Source organism: Haliotis rufescens, unplaced genomic scaffold, assembly GCF_023055435.1.
Source record: "Haliotis rufescens isolate VD_foot unplaced genomic scaffold, xgHalRufe1.0.p SCAF_32, whole genome shotgun sequence".
Lineage (NCBI taxonomy): Eukaryota > Metazoa > Mollusca > Gastropoda > Lepetellida > Haliotidae > Haliotis > Haliotis rufescens.
This window is the reverse complement of record NW_025964024.1, coordinates 3,524,847-3,550,147: the sequence shown is the minus strand read 5'-3', so window position 1 is coordinate 3,550,147 and position 25,301 is coordinate 3,524,847. Positions and strand designations below refer to the sequence as shown.

General features: G+C 40.8%; 1 protein-coding gene across 5 annotated transcripts in view; it reads left to right on the top strand.

Annotated features, from left to right (window-relative positions):
* LOC125371954 overlaps window positions 1-19,878 on the top strand; it is a 50,565-nt gene extending 30,687 nt beyond the window's left edge. For 2 of the 5 annotated variants that reach the window (XM_048380663.1, XM_048380661.1), the window contains 2 exons: window positions 1,839-1,988; window positions 7,071-9,047. In XM_048380663.1, coding sequence (XP_048236620.1) covers window positions 1,839-1,988; window positions 7,071-7,849 — 929 coding nt within the window. In that variant the 3' untranslated portion in view covers window positions 7,850-9,047. Of the gene's footprint in view, window positions 1-1,838; window positions 1,989-7,070; window positions 9,048-11,447; window positions 11,616-13,889; window positions 14,025-14,594; window positions 14,739-15,513; window positions 15,661-16,073 lie in introns of those variants that run through there. The other 3 variants (XM_048380662.1, XM_048380665.1, XR_007217918.1) reach the window with 3 other exon arrangements.
* Window positions 19,879-25,301: the final 5,423 nt, after the last annotated feature.

Genomic DNA, 25,301 nt, shown 5'->3' with positions numbered 1-25,301 from the left:
TCAGATGGTTATTTGTTGTTTCTAAAATATTGGGATAGTGCGAGTCATCTGGTGATTTGTTGTTTCTAAAATAGTGGGATAGTGGGAGTCAGATGGTTATTTGTTGTTTCTGAAATAGTGGGATAGTGCGAGTCATCCGGTGATTTGATGTTTCTCAAATAGTGGGATAGTGGGAGTCAGATGGTTATTTGTTGTTTCTCAAATAGTGGGATAGTGGGAGCCATCTGGTGATTTGTTGTTTCTAAAATAGTGGGATAGTGGGAGTCAGATGGTTATTTGTTGTTTCTGAAATAGTGGGAGTCATCTGGTGATTTGTTGTTTCTAAAATAGTGGGATAGTGGGAGTCAGATGGTGATTGTTTCTGAAATAGTGGGATAGTGGGAGTCAGATGGTGATTTGTTGTTTCTAAAATAGTGGGATAGTGGGAGTCAGATGGTGATTTGTTGTTGCTGAAATAGTGGGATAGTGGGAGCCATCTGGTGATTTGTTGTTTCTCAAATAGTGGGGCAGAGGGAGAGGGTTTAGTTTGTGTCACGTGGTGTGAAGAGAACCAGGTTCAAGTCCCGGAAAGTGGGATTCTAGTAGTTCACAACCCTTTATGCTCATCCACAAACTTCAATTTTAAATATATACTGTGACGTTAGTACGTGGTAATAAGGCCTGAAGGGATGGAACATTGCAGTTGTGTTGTCTGGGTTTGAATCCTCATTCTCGTTGTCATACCTGGACATAAGCTTCCAATCACTTGTTATATCAAGAGTCACTAACTCACATTCCACTGTGCGTTTTCAAAGGTTTTCAGTATATCAAAATAACAGACAATAAAGATTGAGTTTGACACATAGACCCCACTTAAACCAAACTCATCAGGCCAAACAGCTACAGTGTTAAAAATGTCTGCCTACCTAGAATACATTTCCATTTTCTTATTAAATTAAATTAAATTATTCATGTGAAGCTATCTGGATTCAATTTCAGTTTCAATCCCTGCCACGGATATCTGGGTAGAATAGGTCTTCAGCAACCCATTCTTGCTGTAAAAGGCGACTAACGGGATGTCAAGGTGGTCAGGCCTGCTGACTTGGTTGATGTATGTCATCGTATTCCAATTGCGTGGATCGATGCTCATGATATCAATCACTGTATTGTCTAGTCCAGACTCGCTTATTTACAGACCGCAGTCATATAGCTGGCATACTGCTGAGTGAGGAGTTAAACAGCAAACAAACAAACTGATATCTGATATCTGTTGTCAGTGTGATGTTCAAATATAATATCAAATTCATTGATGAGGACAGGTGGTAAAACAAAAGACTTTAACAACTGGTTTGTCTGGCTAAGATTTAAATATTTAAAGGCAGCCTTCTTTGAAAGCTGTAATGACTGTTACGGATGACACTGGCGCGTGCATTATTTGTAACGAATGTCCACTTACAAGTGTGTTATCTGATTTAAAACGCAGCATCAAAATAACACATAATGCATAGCAGATCTTAAATACAGCCTGAAAGTAAAAATAACTGAAAATCAATACAGCACAAATATGCTGCATTGACATTTAATGCAGTACATTCGTAATACATGAGAATCGTTGTGCTTCGATATCCGTGCTGCATGTCAGCTAGCCTGCATATTCGTTCTGCAATGCATTTTGTGCAATTTGATCATTGTTGACCGTACATTAATGCATAAGCTTAAAATTTGATTGCAGAAATAGATGTGTAAAAATTTATTTTGTCACAAATACTCTACAGTTAAAACAACAGAGTGACATCATGGCTGTATTTCAAGCGATGTTAAGCAACTTTAATTGACACACTCACTCTTTTCTTTGTTAGCTTGCAAGTACCAGAAAGGAAACTGGAGTGAGTGTGATCCCGCGACGAAGAAGATGACTCGCACGCTAACCCTCACCCAGGGCAGCGACCAGTGTCCACCGAACAAAACCCGGTTGAGGCGATGCAGGAAAGGGAAGTCGAGGAAAAAAGGTATGTCACTTTGATCAGTTAATTTGCTACTAACAAATGCTGCTTGTGCTGCTGCCAATGCATATATGCATGAGTGCTATGGAATTTGCAAATTGATGACATTGTACGAAGGCCAATGATCATAGTGTCTGATGTCACTTTTTGTTGTGAAGTTCAACAATTGTCAATCGTTTTCTAAAAATAGGGATGCTTTGATTTTTTGGACAGACATTACATGATAGATGATTCGTATGTTCAAAAATTGCATAAAATTTCTGATTTAATGAAATCCATTAGACCCTATTTCATATCTTCAGTACCCTAATCCCGAACTCTTAGAACATTGTTTGATCTTCATAACCCATGAACCCAAGGTCCCTCTTATGTCACCATCACATCCAACATCCCATTACTCCTCTCAAACAAGACCACAGATCCAAGACCCCATTCCTCCTCTCAAACAAGACCACAGATCCAACATCCCATTCCTCCTCTCAAACAAGACCACAGATCCAACATCCCATTCCTCCTCTCAAACAAGACCACAGATCCAAGACCCCATTCCACCTCTCTGTCATACATGACCACAGATCCAAGACCCCATTCCACCTCTCTGTCATACAAGACCACAGATCCAACATCCCATTCCATCTCTCTGTCACACAAGACCACAGATCCAAGGCCCCATTCCACCTCTCTGTCATACAAGACCACAGATCCATGACCCCATTCCACCTCTGTCACACAAGACCACAGATCCAAGACCCCATTCCACCTCTCTGTCATACAAGACCACAGATCCAGGACCCCATTCCTCCCCTGTCATACAAGACCACAGATCCAAAACCCCATTCCACCCCTGTCATACAAGATCACAGATCCAAGACCCCATTGAACCTCCTTGTCATACAAGACCACAGATCCAGGATCCCATACCTCCCCTGTCATACAAGACCACAGATCCAAGACCCCTTTCCTCCTCTCTGTCATACAAGACCACAGATCCAAGACCCCATTCCTCCTCTCTGTCATACAAGACCACAGATCCAGGACCCCATTCCTCCCCTGTCATACAAGACCACAGATCCAAGACCCCATTGCACCTCCTTGTCATACAAGACCACAGATCCAGGATCCCATACCTCCCCTGTCATACAAGACCACAGATCCAAGACCCCATTCCACCTCTCTGTCATACAAGGCCACAGATCCAAGACCCCATTCCTCCTCTTTGTCATACAAAACCACAGATCCTAGACCCCATTCCTCCTCACTGTCATGTAAGACCACAGATCCAGGACCTCATTCCACCTTTGTCACACAAGACCACAGATCCTAGACCCAAATCCACCTCTCTGTAATACAAAACCACAGATCCAAGACCCCACTCCACCCCTCTGTCATACAAGACCACAGATCCAAGACCCCATTCCACCTCTCTGTCATACATGACCACAGATCCAAGACCCCATTCCACCTCTCTGTCATACAAGACCACATATCCAACATCCCATTCCATCTCTCTGTCACACAAGACCACAGATCCAAGGCCCCATTCCACCTCTCTATCATACAAGACCACAGATCCAAGACCCCATTCCACCTCTCTGTCGTACATGACCACAGATCCAAGACCCCATTCCACCTCTCTGTCATACAAGACCACAGATCCAACATCCCATTCCATCTCTCTGTCACACAAGACCACAGATCCAAGGCCCCATTCCACCTCTCTGTCATACAAGACCACAGATCCATGACCCCATTCCACCTCTGTCACACAAGACCACAGATCCAAGACCCCATTCCACCTCTCTGTCATACAAGACCACAGATCCAGGACCCCATTCCTCCCCTGTCATACAAGACCACAGATCCAAAACCCCATTCCACCCCTGTCATACAAGATCACAGATCCAAGACCCCATTCCACCTCTTTGTCATACAAGACCACAGATCCAGGATCCCATACCTCCCCTGTCATACAAGACCACAGATCCAAGACCCCATTCCTCCTCTCTGTCATACAAGACCACAGATCCAAGACCCCATTCCTCCTCTTTGTCATACAAAACCACAGATCCTAGACCCCATTCCTCCTCACTGTCATACAGGACCACAGATCCAGGACCTCATTCAACCTTTGTCACACAAGACCACAGATCCTAGACCCCATTCCACCTCTCTGTAATACAAAACCACAGATCCAAGACCCCATTCCTCCTCTCTGTCATACAAGACCACAGATCCAGGACCCAATTCCTCCCCTGTCATACAAGACCACAGATCCAAGACCCCATTCTACCTCTGTCATACAGGACCAGAGACCCATGACCCCATTCCACCTCTCTGTCACACAAGACCACAGATCCTAGACCCAATTCCACCTCTCTGTCACACAAGACCACAGATCCAAGAACCCATTTCACCTCTCTGTCATACAAGAACACAGATCCAAGACCCCATTCCACCTCTCTGTCATACAAGACCACAGATCCATGACCCCATTCCACCTCTGTCATACAAGACCACAGATCCAAGACCCCATTCTTGCTCTCTGTCATACAAGACCACATATCCAAGACCCCATTCCACATCTCTGTCACACAAGACCACAGATCCAAGACAGACCCCGTTCCACCTCTGTCACACAAGACTACAGATCCAAGACAGACCCCGTTCCACCTCTGTCACACAAGACTACAGATCCATGACCCCATTCCACCTCTCTGTCATACAAGACCACAGATCCAAGACCCCATTCCACCTCTCTGTCATACAAGACCACAGATCCATGACCCCATTCCACCTCTGTCATACAAGACCACAGATCCAAGACCCCATTCTTGCTCTCTGACATACAAGACCACAGATCCAAGACCCCATTCCACACCTCTGTCACACAAGACCACAGACCCAAGACCCCATTCCTCTCTGTCATACAAGACCACAGATCCAAGACCCCATTCCTCCTCTGTCATACAAGAGCCAATTCTTCCTCTGTCATTCAAGACCACAGATCCAAGACCCCATTCCTCCTCTGTCATACAAGAGCCCATTCCTCCTCTGTCATACAAGACCACAGATGCAAGACCCCATTCCATATCTCTGCCATACAAGACCACAGATCCAAGACCCAATTCCATCTCTCTGTCACACAAGACCACAGATCCAAGACCCCATTCCAGCTTTGTCACACAAGACCCCATTCCACCTCTGTCACACAAGAACACAGATCCAAGACCCCATTCCACCTCTGTCACACAAGACCACAGATCCAAGACCCCATTCCTCCTCTGTCACACAAGACCCCATTCCACCTCTCACACAAGACCACAGATCCAAGACCCCATTCCTCCTCTGTCACACAAGACCACAGATCCAAGACCCCATTCCACCTCTCTGTCACACAAGACCACAGATCCAAGACCCCATTCCACCTCTCTGTCACACAAGACCACAGATCCAAGACCCCATTCCACCTCTCTGTCACACAAGACCACAGATCCAGGACCCCATTCCACCTCTGTCACACAAGACCATTGATGCAAGAACCCATGCCACCCATTTATCATACATCAGCATTGCCACATTGCCACATTGCCAGTGGCTGATGCAGGGTTTTATTTACTCAAAACATAGTGCCCTCAGCAGGAAAACTGGGGAATATTGTTTGTTTTAAGGTATTTTAGAAAAAGTTGATTTAAGAGATGTCTTAACATTGTGTATTCAGTGCAATAATGTTTACTTAAACCACTTGCTTTTTATTGGTCCTGTTCTCAGTGAAATACAAGTCACCTTGACCGAGTCACAATTGAGAATTTAACTTACGGTAATTTTATTATTCCATTTGGGATGTTTTATGAATATTTGCTGCAGATTTGATCAGGTCAACATAAAACAATGTGATGACACACAGTCAGCTAGGTCTGAATTATTACCATTTAAACCTCAGAAGATGGAGCTCGTGACAAGCATTGGGTATAGGGCACCTGTTCCTACTGGCTATGATAGGGTTCTACTTGACACTATCTGTAAAGGTGGTTAGATCCGTTCTTTCAGCGACTTGATTTGTGATGTTCCTGGGGGCACTGATGGCCCAGTCGTCTAAGATGCCACTATTCACTATGCAGAGTTGCGTCCCTTGGGCACACCAGAAACCTATGATTGTGGGTTCAGATCCCTGTTCGGGCCGATTATGTTTCTAGCAAAATTTGGGTTTCACCAAAATGGTAAATGTCTGAGACCTGCAGTGCTTTGGGCTTTCCTCCCACCTTAAAAGCTGACACGCTGCGATATAACTGGAATACTGTTAAAAGCAGCGTTAAACCCAGCTCACTCACTCACTGTAATGTTCATAGTCTTGGAATCCGACATTGTTTGGTTTTAACTACATCTTCCTTATGCCCAGAAGGGCTACACTTGTACACAGCAGACAAAATTCAAAAGTAATACATTGTTGTTAGTTTCAACAAAATCAGTAAATACGCTATCGTGTCACTGGAATTTCTGGAAATTCTTTACAGGCCGCCGTTACATGGCAGAAATACTGCTGTGTGGCGTCAGGCAACAAACACTCACATGTTTATGCAAATTGTGTGAGTGGTTGGTGCTACTGGTAGGGCAACACCTGCTTACCATTTTTCCCAAACTCCTGCTGTCATTGCCTATTTTCAATGATCCATTCATATAATGCTCACCTCTATTTTGCCTTTTATGCCCAATGGAATCTGTTTTGACGGATAATGGAGACCGGTTTTCTCAGGTGTTGATGTTTTATGTATACACATGGAAAGTGAGGCCAGTCCAACTGGAAGAGGACATATTAGCCACTATGTGAGCTCACAAGCATGTTAAGGTATGCATGCTGCACATACTCAAATAGCAGACTGTCCCAAATTACATTAAGCAGTTTGATTTATTCTACGATGTTTACCATTGCACTGCAATCATGCTTGCTCATCACTTGCCACACATCTGCAAAAATACAAAGAAATTGTTTTGAGTAAAATTTGATTAAATAATTATAATATTTATGTCAATTGTTGCTATGCATCATGGATTAAGATAAATGGTGACGGACAACTTTCCTGCTTACCACAGGATCCACACGGAGAACTAAGCGCAGGCGTTCAAGACATGTAAATCATAAAGCTAGGGGACCAAGTACAATGGCAACTCTCAGAGGGCCCACTATTCACCCGAAGCTTCAATCCAGCCTCTTCAGTTCGTCTCTTAGCCCTTCAAATGCTGCCGATTCATCAGAACATAACCTGAGAACAATGCCGAGGGATAAAACTGTTCGGAAACATAAACTCCCAAAAGATAAACAAAATAAAAAAAGAGATAAAAAATTGCGAAAACGAAAACATTTGACGGATCAGTCTATAGACCAACCTGCTCAATTTCTGGATCCTTCTTTCCAGTCAACAGTGTCGGTTGAACCTGTTTTGCTGCCCTCTCACAGACCATCCACTCATACAACTGACAAAACCATTCTGTCAGCATCCTCAATACATCCCAAGCCAAAACACTCCCGAACTCAGCATACTCGGCAATATACTCATGCCAAAGATTCACCCTTCATAAATGCCATGTCTACAACCATATCACCCAAGCAGGTGATAAGTGGACGGTTTTCAAAGACCCCAACTCACACTTTGCCTGATAGACGCGGTATCAATAAACAAAGAAAGATCCCTTCAAAACAGCCTGCAGTCAGTACTGTGTCTTCTGAAACTTTCTATGATACCACTATGGGACAAAGTAATGGAATCATGAATTATCTTACCTCTCTCTTCAAAAGGGCCAATAAAGTGTCAACAGAAGCCCCTGTTGCCACTTCCACCAGTGGGAGTAGTTCCTGGTGGCACTGGCGGTAAAGGCTAAAGTGGGACACCATCTTAAGTTCATACACCTGAACCTGATGAAACGTACCTGTATTTGTACCATTTATCCTACAACTTTTCACAACATTTTTTGGGGGGGTCAGCCTCTGCTTTTAACAGAACACCTCTTGGCCTAGTGGACACAGCATCTGCACAGAGAGCCAAATGTCGCTTCAATCGATGGCGGCATCATAGCAAAATATGTTAAAAGAGGGTTCTTGTTGTTATCCTACGTGGCGCTTGGGATTAAGGGGGTCGGCTCACTTGCGGTATTAAGCAAGAAGTGCATATAACGTCTAATAATAATACTAGAGGCTTGGGGACTTTGTGTGTTTTAAGTGGCACTAAATGCAACCCGTTTTCCCAAAGTGGAAATGAAGTGCCCCAAGTCAACAATGGCCGTTATAGGTTGTTGTGTTCCGAGAAATATGACTCATACTTTTTTGACTTGCGGAATTTTCTTTTGGAGGTACATAAAATACTCAGTTTTGATATTTAGAAAGATGAGCATTTATGTATACCATACATAGTTTAGATGATATGTAAAGCCCACTTAGTAAATAGTTATTGCAAGTTTTATTTGGGGAGTCAAAACCTGTCGAATGGGTAGCGGCTGGCTAGTGACACTCTCTGTCAAATGGGTTCGACAGTAGCATTGAGAGCTTTAAAAGGTCACTGTGACAAGTTGATACCAGAATTCTGTAAAAGTGGTTTGATAGAAGTTAACAAACAAATAAACATGTCAAAGCTATGTAAGCATGGCCAAATCATGCATTCTCAGCCTCAATATTGGCCAGTAATGTCATAAATTACATGGAGGAAGAATGTACAAATATATCTCAGTCATTGTCAGCTAGCATTGCCACTGGTCTGTCTGTATCTCCGCTAAAGCACATCAGAATGTGAAGACCAGTGCTATGATTATCCAGTTATCTCAATATAAATTCTATGTTTGGCGTATGTCATGGCTAGGTTCTTTAATCTGGTTTGGTATCTATTTCCTAAATCCGAAGGTAATGATATCAGACTGGAAATATATGGTGGTTTTAATGATTTCTGGGGGATAACGGGTGGCCCAGTCGTCTAAGGCGCCGCAATTCGCTGTGCAGAGTTGTGTCCCTTGGACGCGCCAGAAACCTATGATTGTGGGTTCGCCCCTATCATGTTTCTAGGTTTGTCAGCACCATACCCGTGCTCGTGGGTTTCACCGAAGTGGTAAACGTCTGAGACCTGCATCACTTCGGGCTTTCCTCCCACATTAAGCTGACACGCCGTGATATGACTGGAATACTGTTAAAGGCGGCGTTAAACACAACTCACTCACTCACTAATGATTTCTGGGGTCTGTTTGAACTGGCAGTGAAGGGTCAGGTTCTGTATTTACTGTCAGACTCCTTTCTGGTGCATGACTGTTGACACATGACCAGGTTGTGAGTCCGCTGCCAGTCATCATAGACAATGGCAGATATGAACTCTGTGTCTCTCCCTTCAGTGACTGACTGATTGACATTACAATCATAAACAGCTGCAATGGGACCATCCTAGTGGTTGTTATGACAGTATTGGGTAACACTGCACAGCTAATTGATTTTACAAAAACTGAATGATATTATATTGTAACTGTATGGTGTTCTAATGTATTTGTCTTATCTTCTGTGAATAAAAATGTTGAATGAAATTCTTTATTGTTAAATGAGATGGTGTATAGAGGCAAAACATACACTTTCATTAAATATTTTGCAATCAAAGTATTTTCTCTTGAAGATTCATGGAATTGTCCTCTTGACTCATAAAAAAAATCTGCATGAGGAGTCCCAGTTTTCATAGGCCTGTTACACATATCCAAGTGTTTCACCCCAAAAAAGTCAGATGTAATTTTACTTAGAAGTACAAATTCTTTTGTTTCTATATTGAATGTTCCAAATAGGGTCTTTGTGGAGACTCTGGAGTGGAATAAGTCCCATATCACCATGCTTGAGGAAGGTTTTGTATACTCTACATATTGCAGCTGTGATATGACTGTAGTATTGCTGACTAGGACATAAAAAGGTGTATTCCTCTTCTTCTGGGGATAAACTGACATACTTAACTATCTGACCACATAAATATTCCACAATAAATGAAGTAGGGCATGGCACAGTCCTCTACAAACTTTGACAGATGGCCTCATGAAAGTTTTCCTTCACCCTCCCATCAGCCTTGGCCCACTCATCCTGTCCCCCAGGGGCAAAGGGTAAGGGGCACCTGTCAGCCTTAGTGTCACACATGCAGGTGACTCAGTCCACACAGGAACAGTGATGAATGCTACTGTTATATCTATCATCACCATCAGAACAATTTCAGTTTTTACTGACCTCAGAGCATGTTATTATTCAGTAAAACAGCCCATTCTCACCACCCTCAGCTGTAGACACCTGTACTCATCCCCTTTTCAACTCATGAAATTAAGAGGTTTCCTGTATAGAATTATTTGTATTTTTCCTAATACATAACTTTATGTTGTGGTGGCAAGTGGTCCTATTCACAGGTCACAGGTCACAGGTCACATATATGTTAGACTATCCACACGAGACCGACTCTGTGGTCTAGTGGGAGAGCGGAAGGTCTAGGGTTTGATCCCTGGCCGCATCCTACCAAAATACGGTAAAAAGATGGTACTTGTTACCCTGTCTGGTGCTCAGCATTAAGGGGCTAAACAAGGACTCGTCAGCTCGGAATCGGTATACTATGTCTGAGTAGGGTATTCATGTTAAACTGCGGCATAGTATCTCGGTGAGCTAGCACTATAAATCGGCATCAGTCCAGACTAGTACAAGCACACACACATGTGCATGCATGTTGCTATATGAGTGCAATAATCTTGGACGCGACATTAAACCCCATTTCACCTCCCACCACTTATCCACACTTGAGAAAAAGGAACTTATCACTCAGTGATTGCGGCAGGGAATGACTGAATCTCCTTTGTCCTCAATGTTATCCTTAATTATGTCTCCTCCTCCCTCCCTCTGTCCCTCCCAAAGTGGGGGAGACATTTTGTTTTTGTATCTGTTCCGATGGCATTCCCATTTTATTCTTAGCCATAACTTGAAAACCGATTCTTAACTTCTTTTGAGTAGTATATGTTACAAAAAACAAGATGCTATGTTTTCACTACAGCTAATAAGAATTATGTTTCGAGGTTTGTCAGCACCATACCCGTGCTCGTGGCTTTCACCGAAGTGGTAAACGTGTGAGACCTACATCACTTCGGGCTTTCCTCCCACATTAAGCTGACACGCCGTGATATAACTGGAATACTGTTAAAAGCGGCGTTAAACCCAACTCACTCACTAATAAGAAAGTGTTTGTATTAAAGAGATGTGCGTGCGAGCGCGCATACAATTTAGAACAAAATGAACCATTTCGAGTATAATTGATTGATTGGTTGGAAGAAACGGTTGATAATCAATGATGGATAACAAGACTTAATAATATTAAACCCCACTGATTCCCCACTCTCTTCAGGATTTACGGGTGAACTAATGCTTCCCTCCCGGCACTTACACATGCGTGTGCTTATCCCTTTGTGTGTACTATTGCTTGATTGCAGCCTGTAAGTATAACCGGGGCCCATGGAGCCAGTGTGATCCAGTTACTAACAAGATGCAGCGCACGATGACCCTTAAACGAGGCGACCGAGATGCATGTGATCCAATCAAAAAGGTGACCAGACAGTGTCGTCGTAGAGCGGCTTTGTCTGCTGCTAGAATACACACGAGTAAGTAATATGGGAATACTACACACCTTCCCGGGGGAGACTAGATCCCCTGAACCCCAGTCAAAGACTAGATCCCCTGAACCCCAGTCAAAGACAAAATAGGGATCAGTGGTCTGTTTGTGAATATTAAACAGGCGGAGCCTGAATTACACACATTGTGAGTCTAGATTACTGCAGTATCTGAAGGGGCGGTCGGGTAGCGGTTAGAGCGTTAGTGGTTAGAGCGTTTGATCGTCACGCCGAAGACCGGGGTTCGATTCCCGACATGGGTACAGTGTGTGAAGCCCATTTCTGGTGTCCCCCGCTGAGATATTGCTGGAATATTGCTAAAAGCGGCGTTAAACCATACTCACTCACTCACTCAGTATCTGAAAATGAAGAAAGTCTCTGGGCTTCTTTTTATTATATTTTTATTAAGATAATTTAACAACTGTTATTTTTCTGTGAAATATGTTCATTTCAGAGACTAGATGTTAGTCTAGGGCCACCGCAATTCACACTCCTGAAACCTACAATTGTGGGTTTAAATTCCAGTTCACTCCGATTATGTTTCTAGGTTTGTCGGCACCATTCCTGTGCTCACCAAAGTGAGAATTGCATCACTTTGGGCTTTCCTCCCACATTAAGCTAACATTGTGTGATATAACTGAAATGCTGTTGAAAGTGGCATTATCCCAACTCACTCACTCACTCACTCACTCACTCACTCACATACTCACTCACTCACTCACTCACTCGCTCACTCACTCACTCACATACTCACTCACTCACTCACTCACTCACTCACTCACTCACATACTCACTCACTCACTCACTCACTCACTCACATACTCACTCACTCACTCACTCACTCACTCACATACTCACTCACTCACTCACTCACATACTCACTCACTCACTCACTCACTCACTCACTCACTCACTCATATGAGCACCTTTGTCTTACATGTTACGACATTATACAACCAATATTAGAAAGGTCCTCAGTTTGAATAATGATGGAATATGTCCTCAGCCTACAGAGTTGAAGTAGACCAATATTCTAAAAGATTGGGAGAAAGTTTCTTCCAAACACTATGAGGGAGTGCCATGACAGGCATCTGTCTGTCAGCCAATCAGATTGAGTCTTCTCCACGTTTGGTTGGAATGTCCTATACAACACACTCACACCCATCACCGGTAGATAACTGGAATTCATGAATATTGTGTCCATGGTCTCCTCAGTGAGCCGTGCCCTTGATGTAAGTTGATAAACATATGATAGAATGAATGTTAAGCTATGATGTAAGCAGTTGATTTTCATATTGACTAAGATCTAGGCTACAATAGGTCTTCAGCAACCCATACTAGTTGTAATGGCGACTATGCTTGTCATAAGAGGCAACTAACGGGATCGGGTGGTCAGGCTCGCTGACATGGATGATGCATGTTATTATGTCCAAAATGCATGGATCGATGCTCATGATATCAATCACTGGATTGTCTGGTCTAGATTTGATTATTTACAGTCGTCATATAGCTGGAATATTGCTGAGTGTGGCGTTAAACAACAAACAAACAAACAACAAATCGTATTGACCGGAGATAATGCTATATTCCAGCTGTGAGCATGATGACTTGTTGGGTTAATTTGCATGTCATTGTAAAGTTATGTGGCGCTGCTCTCAGTTTTCCAATATACTGGTTCTGAGTGCGCAAAATTTAGAATGCCATGATAAAATAGAGTTGTCTCCCCTAGTTTATCAGGCACCATTATGTTTTTTACAAGTTTCCCTTACATAGTTTCCACTTGAAAACTAAATGGAAACTGTTTAATGTGAATAGTACAATAGCACAAACAGGTATGCTGTAAAATTCAAACTTCCAAAACAACTGCTGTGGAAAGTGGAGTAAGATGCTACGACTACACACGTCTTTCAAGGTGACTTCAACAGTGTAGATCCGGGGCAGAGTAAGTCTTCAGCAACCCATGCTTGCCGTAATAGGCGACTGTGCTTGTTGAAGAAGCGACTTACAGGATCGGGTGGTCTGGCTCGCTGACTTGGTTGATGCATGACATAATATCCTAATTGTGTAGATCAATCCTCATATCAGTCACTGGATTGTCTGGTCCAGACTCTATTATTTACAGACTCGTCATTTAGCTGGTATATTACTAACTGGCGTTAACTACAAACAAACCCAAACAAGTATACATACAAACTAATCTATACATAATCTCTTGCCTCCACGCGAGTTTAGCAATCAGTGTTTTTTGTTGTTTTTTCTTTTCAGAATGTAAGTATGAGTTTGCTGATTGGCAGCAGTGTGACCTACGAACCAACACGATGACCCGCACAATGAATCTAGTCCAGGGGGACCCAGACAAATGTGCTCCGACAAAAGAATTGAAACGCAAGTGTAGGAAACGTAAGTAAACTTCAGCAACTTAGGTGATTTTATGTGGTCTTTTTGCAATTCTTGAAGGTATGGAAGTTTGGAAAAATGAAAGGGTGTAGCTTAAGTGCAAACTTAGGCCAAATACCCATGTTCAAGTCCTGAAATGATACAAAATAAACGCATCTGGTTGGTGTTTCCTATTTTGATACTGCTGTGTACTCACTCACTCACTCGGTGACGATCTTCTTGGCGAAGTGGATAGAGTGTCTGTCTGGAGAGCAGAAGGTCGGTGGTTCAATCCCTGTCCGCGTCATAGCAAAAGACATTAAAAGATGGTACTTGTTGTTACCCTGCCTGGCGCTTGACATTAAAGGAATACTATAAGGACTGGTCGGATTGAAGTCAATATACTGTGTCAGAGTAGGATATTCATGTTAAACTGTGGCATGTTATCTCAGTGGGCTAGCACTATAAATCCGGCATTAGTCTGGGCTAGTACAAGAAGAGAGACATGTACACACACATGCATGCAATTTTGGTGAAATAATCTTGAACGCGATATTAGACCCCATTTCAGCTCACCTCACCTCACTTTTTCAGCATGCAAGTTCCGCAAAGGAGGTTGGTCTGCCTGTGATCCAACAACACATCTTATGACAAGAATGGATACTTTAATCAAGGGAGATAATATGTTCTGTTCAAAAAAGCGACAGATCACTAAGAAATGTAAAAAAGGCAAGCGAAGTAAGTGCAAACGACAGAGATGATTAAAGCCATATTGATATGTGTTTGCAGAGCTCCTGATAAGTTGCAGATATATGTAAAATAAATAAAACACCATAACCCAATTCATGTTATGTGCTTGCATGCAATTATGCAAGAAACGTTTAACTAATATGATAGTGAAACAACTCTTGTGTACCTATATATGTCGGTACAGATGTTTATTTAAGAAATAAACACTTAAAACACTGATTTAAGAAATAAACAACGAGTGGGAGTTGTTTATTTTACTATAAAACACTGCAGGGAGAAAAAAAACATGCCTTGTTGTGAAAACACGATATCCAGTCGGATGTTCTAGCTTATCTCGAATAGCTTTACAAAGACGGCGACGACCATAGGTGACTAACTAGTGGATCAAATAGGGAAAACATTCATGGTTTCATCCCTGACACAAAAACATAAGCAATCGTTGGGGGTTTAAAGGTTAAAAAACATATTAAGAGCAACTTTTAGTTAGTCCTAAGAGTAACTTGAACAGAAACACTAAGGGAATTTCCCCCATATCTAAGGTAAATCCTGTGCTATTTTTAAAAATGTTGGGACTCTTTGATTTTGGAGGGAAAATTATGGTTTCTTTGACTTTGCTCATAAAAATAGGATTTCTACAGGATTTCTTAATTCTACAATGAAGTTATTATTCAGTGTAATTATTGTAAGTGAGATTCACTTGATATCGGACCATGTTTGAATAATATTTTTCTGTGAGTGGTCAATATTGGTTTTCCTGTTGTAGAATGCCAGTATGATATAGGAGAATGGAGTGAGTGCGATACTTCCACCAACAAGAGGACCCGTGTGAAAAAACTGAAAAAAGGCGACTTGAACGTGTGTAAACCTGAGATCGCGATGACTAAATCCTGTAGCCGGCCTAATGGGAAAGGTAGGTCTTGAGATCAGGGTTAGGCCCTGTCCCACAAAGCAATCTCAGAGCTACAACTGTTGGAAGTATATGTTGAAATGTGTGAGTTTCGATCATCTTAGTGCTAAGATTGATACCTGTGCTCGTGGAACAGGGCCCTGTATTTTCCATTCTGCATTTTCTTTTACGTTTGTACACGTTATGATGTACTGAAATACTGTTCAAAGCAGCGCTAAAGCCAACACTCACTCACTCACTCGCTCGCTACATTTGTACACCTAAGAGATCAGCTTATGAAAATATTTTAATAAATGAGGAATACTTAAAAATTAACTGACAGAACTTTTCTCTCCAAGTCAGTAACATAGTTATAAATATCCCTCTGTACTTTCCTAACCTCTTGAAAATATATCGAATATTGATTTTTGTTCCAGAGCGATGCTTCTTTGGAAAATGGGGAGAATACCTTCCCTGTATGAATGGTGTGATGACGAAAGCAAGGGAGCTAATCCAGGGTGGAACTGAATGTGAAAGGAAGGCTGTGAAAACTAAGGCTTGCAGTTGAGCCACTTTGTACAAGCCCCAGTGGCCTGGACATTTGCCAAAGACTTGACTGTATTATCTCCCTTTGAATGCTCAGCTTTGCTATAGCTGCTCAACCAATAGGCTTTCACCTTTGCATTCCTCTTCATCTGCATAATCTTAGTGCAAGGGCTTAAAAAAAACAAATATTTACCTAGTTATGTGATAAAAGAATCTTTGTTTATTGTCAAGACTCATCTTGTTAGTAGAAAATCTTTCACTTAATATGTGTTAAAAAGATAATATCTTTTATTTCCCTTATCAATATCATTATGCATGTACTTCTACATGCAAATATGCTTTCCAGTCTAGGAGTTTATACTGTACTTCATGGATGACATGTAAACAGAAAGAGTTTCAACCAATGAACTCTGAAACTATAGGAGCTTACTGAAATACAGTCAGAACAAACGTACAAGAAAACTTGTTAGCCAAAGAATTTACCTCATTCTGTATCTACTTTGGGAACAGCATATAATTAGCACTAAATAAGCAATAACAATTAAGGTCACAATTGGCAATAGCTTTCAGTCATTGAAATGTGCTATTTTTGCTTAATAGAGATGTTAGAAGCCAATGTTTGTATTCAAAATAGTTTTATTCAATATAGTTGCTGTCACTGTCTAACTTGTGAGTATATGTTATCATCTCATATAACATTTTAGGCCAGCCGTTACTTTGTACAGGAGTTGCTAATAATATTTCAGGGGGCACGGGTGGCCCAGTCGTCTAAGGCACCATGATTCGCTGTGCAGAGTTGCGTCCCTTGGGCACGCCAGAAACCTATGATTGTGGGTTCGAATCCCGGTTCGCCCCGATCATGTTTCGAGGTTTGTCAGCACCATACCTGTGCTCGTGGTATTCACCAAGGTGGTAAACGTTCTAGACCTGCATCACTTCTGGCTTTCCTCCCACATTAAGCTGACACGCTGTGATATAACTGGAATACTGTTAAAAACGGCGTTAAACCCAACTCACTCACTATAATATTTCAATTTGTGAAGTGGTTTCTTCTTCCACATTAAAGGGTTCATTTTCATCATTGGATGACAAACCAATCATTGTTTCACCTTATAATGACTTGGTATTATTAGGCCATAAAAAGTCAATTATGAGGGTTTTTTGTCCCCACCGACCCTCAATCAAAACCACTGGCAACTGGCAACCATTTCCTGTGTTATGGTAGTCTACATGATGGCATACTTTGCAGAAACATTAAATGTCTCCTGCCCATCATGGTTGAAATGTTAATTGAATTGTTTTGACTAGGGCCTTGTCCTCATTGCTTCGTTCAAGATTTTTTTTTTTATTAAATGAATGTATTCTAGTCATCCATAATGGTTTCAGCCTGGTGCTTTGCCCATAACAGCATTATATCTGTCAGCTGCTGCTTCCGATGTCACTTATACATGATTAGTTGTACTTTATACAATATTAGTTGTACTTTTAGATCAAGTGTATTCATTTCTAGTTTAGATATGGATGTTCTGTTGTTATACAACCTGTTTGTATTGAGATATTCTGCTTTTCTTTCAGCTGTTTCATTGTTGAACATTTATCGAAATGTTTCTATTCTCTTGTTAAACATTTCATCCATTTAGCCACTGTCATAATAATATGTGTACATTAACATGCACCTTAATAATAAATGACAATGTTGACCTATGGAATAAATCAAGATTGCATGTTTAGAGTATATATACATAGTGTGATCTATTTGAATGATGATCTCTTCCAGGTTGTTTTCCAAATATACATGGCAATTATGCTCCTCCAAGTATCAGTCTTCTCTTGAAAGGCTTTCTGTTAAAAGTACCCTATACAGTTTTTTATGGCATATGTGATATATTATGTCAATGATTGCTATCTTCCTGAGCCAGATTTTGCCTTTGTAATCTGACTGGGTAGTTTTCTTTTTGTTTTTCAACCAACAGCGAACATTGAAAACCAGATAGCACTCTTCTTCACTCATCGCCGAATATTGCTGAGTGCGGCGTTGAACAACAAATAAACAAAATAAAAACAAACCAATCATCATCTTCGCGAGGAATCAAGTTGTTTACTTTTACAGCAAGGATAATTTTCACCTCAACATGTATGATAAAGAAAGAAACTAGGGAATTATGGAGAAGTTTGTGGCACACCTTTTGTGTATTTTGCGTACTTTTAACTTCCCCCAAGAGTGTAATATGTCTTAACCCAGTTGCCATATTGTATTAGTTATGAAACATTTGCACCAGCATGGTTTTATCCTTGTATTTTATGTGCTTATTGATAAAGTTGAATTTCTTTTGGACAAGACAATTTCCATAAATACCTTTGTTAGATGATCTTGTAGTGAGGGATTTGTACCTCTGTCACTGTATTTATACTGTTTATATCAGTATTTTGATTTGTCTGTTTGTGTAGGTGCCACGTTTTGAGGATTGTCAAGTGTCTTTAGACTCTCATTATGAAGCAGGACTGTGCTTGTTGATTAGCTTCGCTCAGTTTTATACTTACGTGACATGTTACTTTATTCGAGCTGCCGATACTGTTTGAAATGTTTAATGTTCATCATGAAATACAACGATTCTGATCATGAATTTAAGTTGGAAATTATTTGGAATATTTCTTGTTTGTGTAAATTTATGGTGCTTATTTGTTGTAGGTAAATGCCTTTTCATGGGTGAATTGGTCTAGTTGATCAAACTATGTCACACCTCTAGTAAATACAAACATATACTAGGCATAAAAGGGATCTTGTTTTAATTCTTGTTGAATAATTTCCTTTTAGTACTGATCAGATTTGTTTTACTGAATATGTTTTATCTACTTTAAGATGAATTTCTGCAAAGACATACACGGTATATATGTGTGTTTATTATGTTCTCAAACATGACAGTAGCGTATTGGCCTTTGTTCAATCTGCAGAGACTCCTTTCAAGATCATTCAGGGGTTAAAGTATGTCAGAGGTTATAATTAATTCAACTCTATAATTTAACTTTGAAACAGTTAGGACCTGTTAAATTAAGTAACATTTACCACCAAATGTTGGTTGTGACTTCCAAATAAGGTATAATGTCTTGTCACTGAAAGTTGTCATGAGTGGGTGTGAAGTGTAAACGGATATTTTAGCCCCTGTTCTTTGCCATTGCCACTTCCAGTGTAGCACATTGCATGTGGCAGTGAGAAGAACATCTGTTGTTACCAGAGGTCAGAAAAGTGAAGTCTTCACTGTACACCATGTTATAAATGTATATCTCCATGTTCACCAATTTACCACAAGCATTATGGAGTATTATACACCAACTGTAACAACTGTTCAAGGACATCCTTTCAGATTTTGTGTCAGTCAATAACATGCAATTTCAACATGTAACCACAAAAAGACAATCATAAATCAGTCAAAGGTTTTAAAGTATATATTTATACAATATATAAAAATTTAGAATATTATACAACTTTTCTTCCATTGGTTCTTATTTTGTAGCTCAATTTTCTGTTTTACAGACACATATAGCATTATCTATATTTATAGATATGTCGTCAGAGTACTTTGTACAGTGATAAATTTCATAATAGATTGTTCCTTTTAGAGTGTACCCTAGGGTTTTTAATTATTAGTTTTAATTGGAAAATAATGTTTACATTTAAAATAAAGTGTTATAGTTAAAGTGTGTCTGGTGTTTTTTTGGAGAATTTACAGTTCTTTTGTCAAAGAATGAAGTGCCAGTAATAATGAGTTGGTATTTTACCTGCTTTTCTGTTATTTCAATCATTTTGTGGTGATAATAGCCATTTTGACCAGCAGATAACCATTTTACATGCCACTAATGATAAAACTTAATGAGTTGATATTTTACCTGCTTCTCCGTTTCATCATGGTGATAATAACCATTTTACATGATATTTTACCTGCTTCTCCGTTTCATCATGGTGATAATAACCATTTTACATGCCAGTCATTATATGTGAGTTTATATTTTACCTGCTTTTCTGTTATTTCAATCATTTTGTGGTGATAATAGCCATTTTGCCCAGCAGATAACCATTTTACATTAGTAATATCATGTTTATGGCCAGCTGTCTGGAACACTGGTGGTGGGTCTTAGGCACTGAGGGCTGAGTGGTACAGACATACACACTGGCGTGAATGATATGAGAAGAATATGTCTGTGTTCTGGAACTGTGATGCACCAGGATGCACTACACATGTTTTTAATAGACACCATCCTGAAAGCAGAAGCCGACCAGAGTAACAAGAAACTGTGTGAGTGCATGATGTCCTCATGAAGATGAGGGCAGAGGGTTGAGAGGAAGGTCCCGGGAAGGACTCCCTTGGCATTAGCTTGCATACTACAGCTGTACATATTTTCCCACAACTTGAGGTCAGGTCGTTCACGGGATAGGCAGGAAATATAAATCCGTATGGAAAATGACAAACAGTAGATTGGGAATACATTTATGATTTACATTCTCTTCAGGAATACAAGTACATGTTTGTATATTTTTTCGCGAAAAAGGGGCAAGTCGTTCAAACTGATGGGCCATGTTTGTCTGTTGTTTAAGGCTGCACTCCTCAATGTTCCAGCTATATGACGGCGGTCTGTAAGTAATCGGATCAGACAATTCAGTGATTGATATCATGAGCATCGATCTACGCAATTGGGATACGATGACATGCATCAACCAAGTCAGCGAGCTTGACCACCCGATCCCCTTAGTCGCCCCTTACGACAAGCATAGTCGTCTGTTACGGCAAACATGGGTTGCTGAAGACTTATTCTACCCGGGATCTTCACAGTAGATGGACGGTTTGATTACCATGTTACTTACCCCCAATGTTAGCTGAAGAGATATAAGATGAAAACGGTGTAGACCTGGAAAGATTGCACGAGAAGAGGACAAATCATCAATCAGTAAAGTTTATTTCGTTATTCATGCCACACGACACGTGAGACATTTGGAAGATACATTATGTCTGTGCCCCATGCCCAGCGTGTCACAGCCTTAACCACTAGGCCACCCTAGTCCTGCACCATGACCGTGGAATATATTTATTTTATGAAAAAATAATAATCTAGAAATGCATACAAAAGCAAGTCTAGCCAGCTCAAGCTAGCTCATTCTATTCTGAAATCAGCATAGGGAATTTTTATTATTTTTAGAGTCAAGAAGGATATTGTGTAATATAAGATTTCAGAGACTAAATGTTAGTCTAGGCCACCCCACCGCCCCTCTTTACTGTGTGAAGGTCCCCGTATCCACATAAGGCTTCTTACGAATTATGTTTACTTCAAAGTTGCGAAGAGAGATATTCGAAATTTACGCATTGCTTTTTGTCTCTGGTTCAGTAATGTATAGGTTCAGGTTGTAAAATAGAGTTTATACTTGCAGTGTACTACAAAAGTCGAAGATTACAAATTTTAGTACGTTTTGGGGAAATAGATATCCCTTCTACCACTTCTAAATCAGGACATGTTCTTATCTCAGACATCTGGGTATAACCAGATACACAATCTCTTTAAAATTAGATCTTATTTTTCGCTAGATCTGATTTGAATGAGTGTGAAACACGCAGAATAACACTTACATGCACAATCATTTAACTTTACATTTCCATCTGAAGACTCGGCAGTGGGGTAGCCTAGTGGTTAAGGCGTTCGCTCGTCATGCCGAAGGCCGTGTTCGATTCCCCACATGGGTACAATGTGTGAAGCCCATTTCTGGTGTCCCCCGACGTGATATTGCTAGAATATTGCTAAAAGCGGTGAAAATTTAAGCAAAACATAACCCTGGCAGGATTAACAACAAACATTCATTCTCAAAATCTTAATCCAGTATTTAGTGACTCGTACTTGCAACATACAAAATGAAGGCCAGTTTCAGCAAGAATAACTTTGTTAGTTGCAACTTACCCACTCCTAGAAAAGGTTCAAAATAGAATGCTTGTACTTTTTCAATTTAATCCTAATATTGAACTTCCACACTTTAAGTGGATACATCAATATTAGAAAGATTTTACTGTGAAAGGTTTTACAAGCATTAGGGAAATCAATGTATCTGTTTATATCGACAACTGGAAAACGGGGCCCACTGCCTTGCCTGCCTGCATAGGAAGAATCCCATGCTTCGGGTCATGGAAAACATAGCTCCAAGTAAAATGATGAGTGAGTGAGTTGGGTTTAACGCCGCTTTTAAAAGGATTCCAGTTACATCCAGTTATATGTCAGCTTAATGTGGGAAGAAAGCCCGAAGTGATACAGGTCTCGGACGTTCACCACTTCGGTGAAACCCACGAGCACGGGTATGGTGCTGACAAACCTAGAAACATAATCGGGGCGAACTGGGATTCGAACCCACGATCATAGGTTTCTGGCATGCCCAAGGGACGCAACTCTGCACAGCGAATCGCTTAGACGACTAGGCCACCCATGACCCCGTCAATTGATGAAAACAAGTAACTGTCTTTACATTGTCGATGACAGTCCATGATTCAGACTGGGATAATTTCCCTCTATTTCTTAATACTTGTAAATCTTAATAAATAAAATATTTTTGTAATGACTTTCCGAACTATACGCGTGTGCTTAAAAAATATAATTGTTTCGTGTAAGCCACGTGCAGTGTACGAGAAAAGAATAATATTATCGGCAAATAAAAGTAATGAAATCTTTCATATTGCGTGTGACAAATATACCATGGTCACAAGCAGCGCACATCTCTTACACAAGCTTATTGATCACAAAAATAAGAAACAGGACTAAAACCACAGCCTTCGCCTTAACCCACATGATGCATCGAAAAAGACGTTTTACAGAAATTAACTTTTACGTCATCTTGAGCCGATGAATATATAGTTTTGAACAAAGTATACATTTTGCCGTAACACCCTTCCTTTACGTATTGGATTCTGTCATAGTCAAAAGCCGTTCTAAAATCAATGAAAGCACAACAAACACTTCCTTTAGGCTTGTAGAGATATTTTGTACTTAATGCCTCTAAAGTTAACATGATCAATAGTAGAGTACCGTGCACGAAAACCTGCCTGAAAATTCTGAAAAAGATGCTACAGATATATGAAAGAATGAAAACCTAGCATTTGTTGTTGACATTTTTGTTTAAGGCGTTTTTATTTATTTTTTCATACTGTTAAATAAAACTGCATTTCGGAACAAATTATCTCTTTCAAAACAAATCCAAGGCCCACAAGAAAAAGACAATTGAAAATGAGTGGAGGTTGTTTACCCACCAGACGATAAGAATGGAGAAATATACACTGGCATGCAAATATAGCAGTGCACACCGGGTCAACGAGTGGTTGATAGCTCAGGCAACAATGTCGGGATACAATGACACACATGCAACAACGACGGTTACACATTCCAAAGACCCGTGTGATTTTCCGACGAGCGTGTTTGCTTCTTCAGACCTATTCTGTCAGGCGTCGTTTCGGGAGACGAGTTAATGTTTCCAGTGACAATGGTTTTTTAAAAAATTTCAAATCATATGAACGAAATCACCGACAAGATTTCAAGTATTGTCCAGTTATTATAACTGTGAGAGGATGAGCATAATAATTAAACCAAATCAAATTTAAATTTAAATTTGAGGTTGTTCATATATTTATTGATTAGTGAGTGAGTGAGTGTGGTTTTACGCCGCTTTTAACAGTATTCCAGTTACATCACGGCGTGTCAGCTTAATGTGGGAGGAAAGCCCGGAGTGCATCTTCCCGGGGCAAGAGAGTTAACTGACTATAAAGTCCAGTTTCCACTCTTGCCGAACTAGGCTGGTATTATGGAGTTATATTTTGGCTGGACTAACGAGTCTATGCATAGTCCAATCAAAATCGCGCACCGAAATAGAAATCCGGTTCGTTAACTGTCGTGCAGATTTCGGTCGATTGCAGGATTTGCAAAGCATGTGCACCGCCAACTCGTTATCAGCAGATATTTTCCAAATCTTTTCAAGTTTTTTTATCAAGGTGCTCAGGTGATTTAATGCATTTCGCGATGTAAGACACGTTTTATCACAATATATATCTTGATTATCGATCAGATCGTCCTGACCGGGCGCCACCATTTTGTGTGAAGCAAACGCAAGTAATACGAGAGGTGGAATCTGATTGGTCCATAGGCGAGGCTTAGACGGGACATAACTGGTAATAGCCACTGGTGGCGCTACGATCGAACCCAGTATTTCCAGCCTAGTTCGGCAAGGGTGGAAACTGGACTTTTAAAGTCAGTTAACTCTCTTGCCTCGGGAAGATGCCCGGAGTGATGCAGGCATCAGACGTTTACAACCTCGGTGAAACCCACGAGCACGGGTATGGTGCTGGCAAACCTCGAAACATAATCGGGGCGAACCGGGATTCGAACCCACAATCATAGGTTTCTGGTGTGCCCAAGGGACACAACTCTGTACAGCGAATCGCGGGCCACCCGTGCCACCCGTGCCCCCTATTTATTGATTAAATACCTCTAAATGTTATATAAAACCCAACGCGTCAGCCAGTTCTATATGTGAACATACATGGCATTCTGCCTCTCCTCTCAGTGAATGAGTATGGTTTTACGCCGCTTTTAGCAATATTCCAGCACTATGACGGCGGGTTACACCAAAAATGGGCTTCACATATAGAGAATCGAGCCCGGGTATTCGGCGTGACGAGCGAACGCTTTAACCACTAGACTACTCTCAGTGCATATTAACGAATTGCAGTGGGTCTGGTTAATGCCACGCCCCTTTTAAAAATAATTACATCTTAATACACTCAAAATATTTCACAGCAATAGAAGCAAGACGCAGATGAACGTTAATAATTTATCAACAGAGGAATTACTTTTTATGTACAAGTACTAACTAGATGTTTTCCCAAAAATCGGTGACTTTTGGTACAGTTTTTAAATATAAAGCTGTGAAATAATGTTGAATATTATTTCTTTCGGTACAGTTACTTTGTAGTTCCTTGAAGGTTATTCTCTATAACATCAACATTGAAACGTCGTTGCTGCTGGCAAGGGGGAACAGAAAGAGAATATATTTGTATATTCCCCCTGAAAGTGTTTCTCTCCTCAAACACGTTTTCTAAACA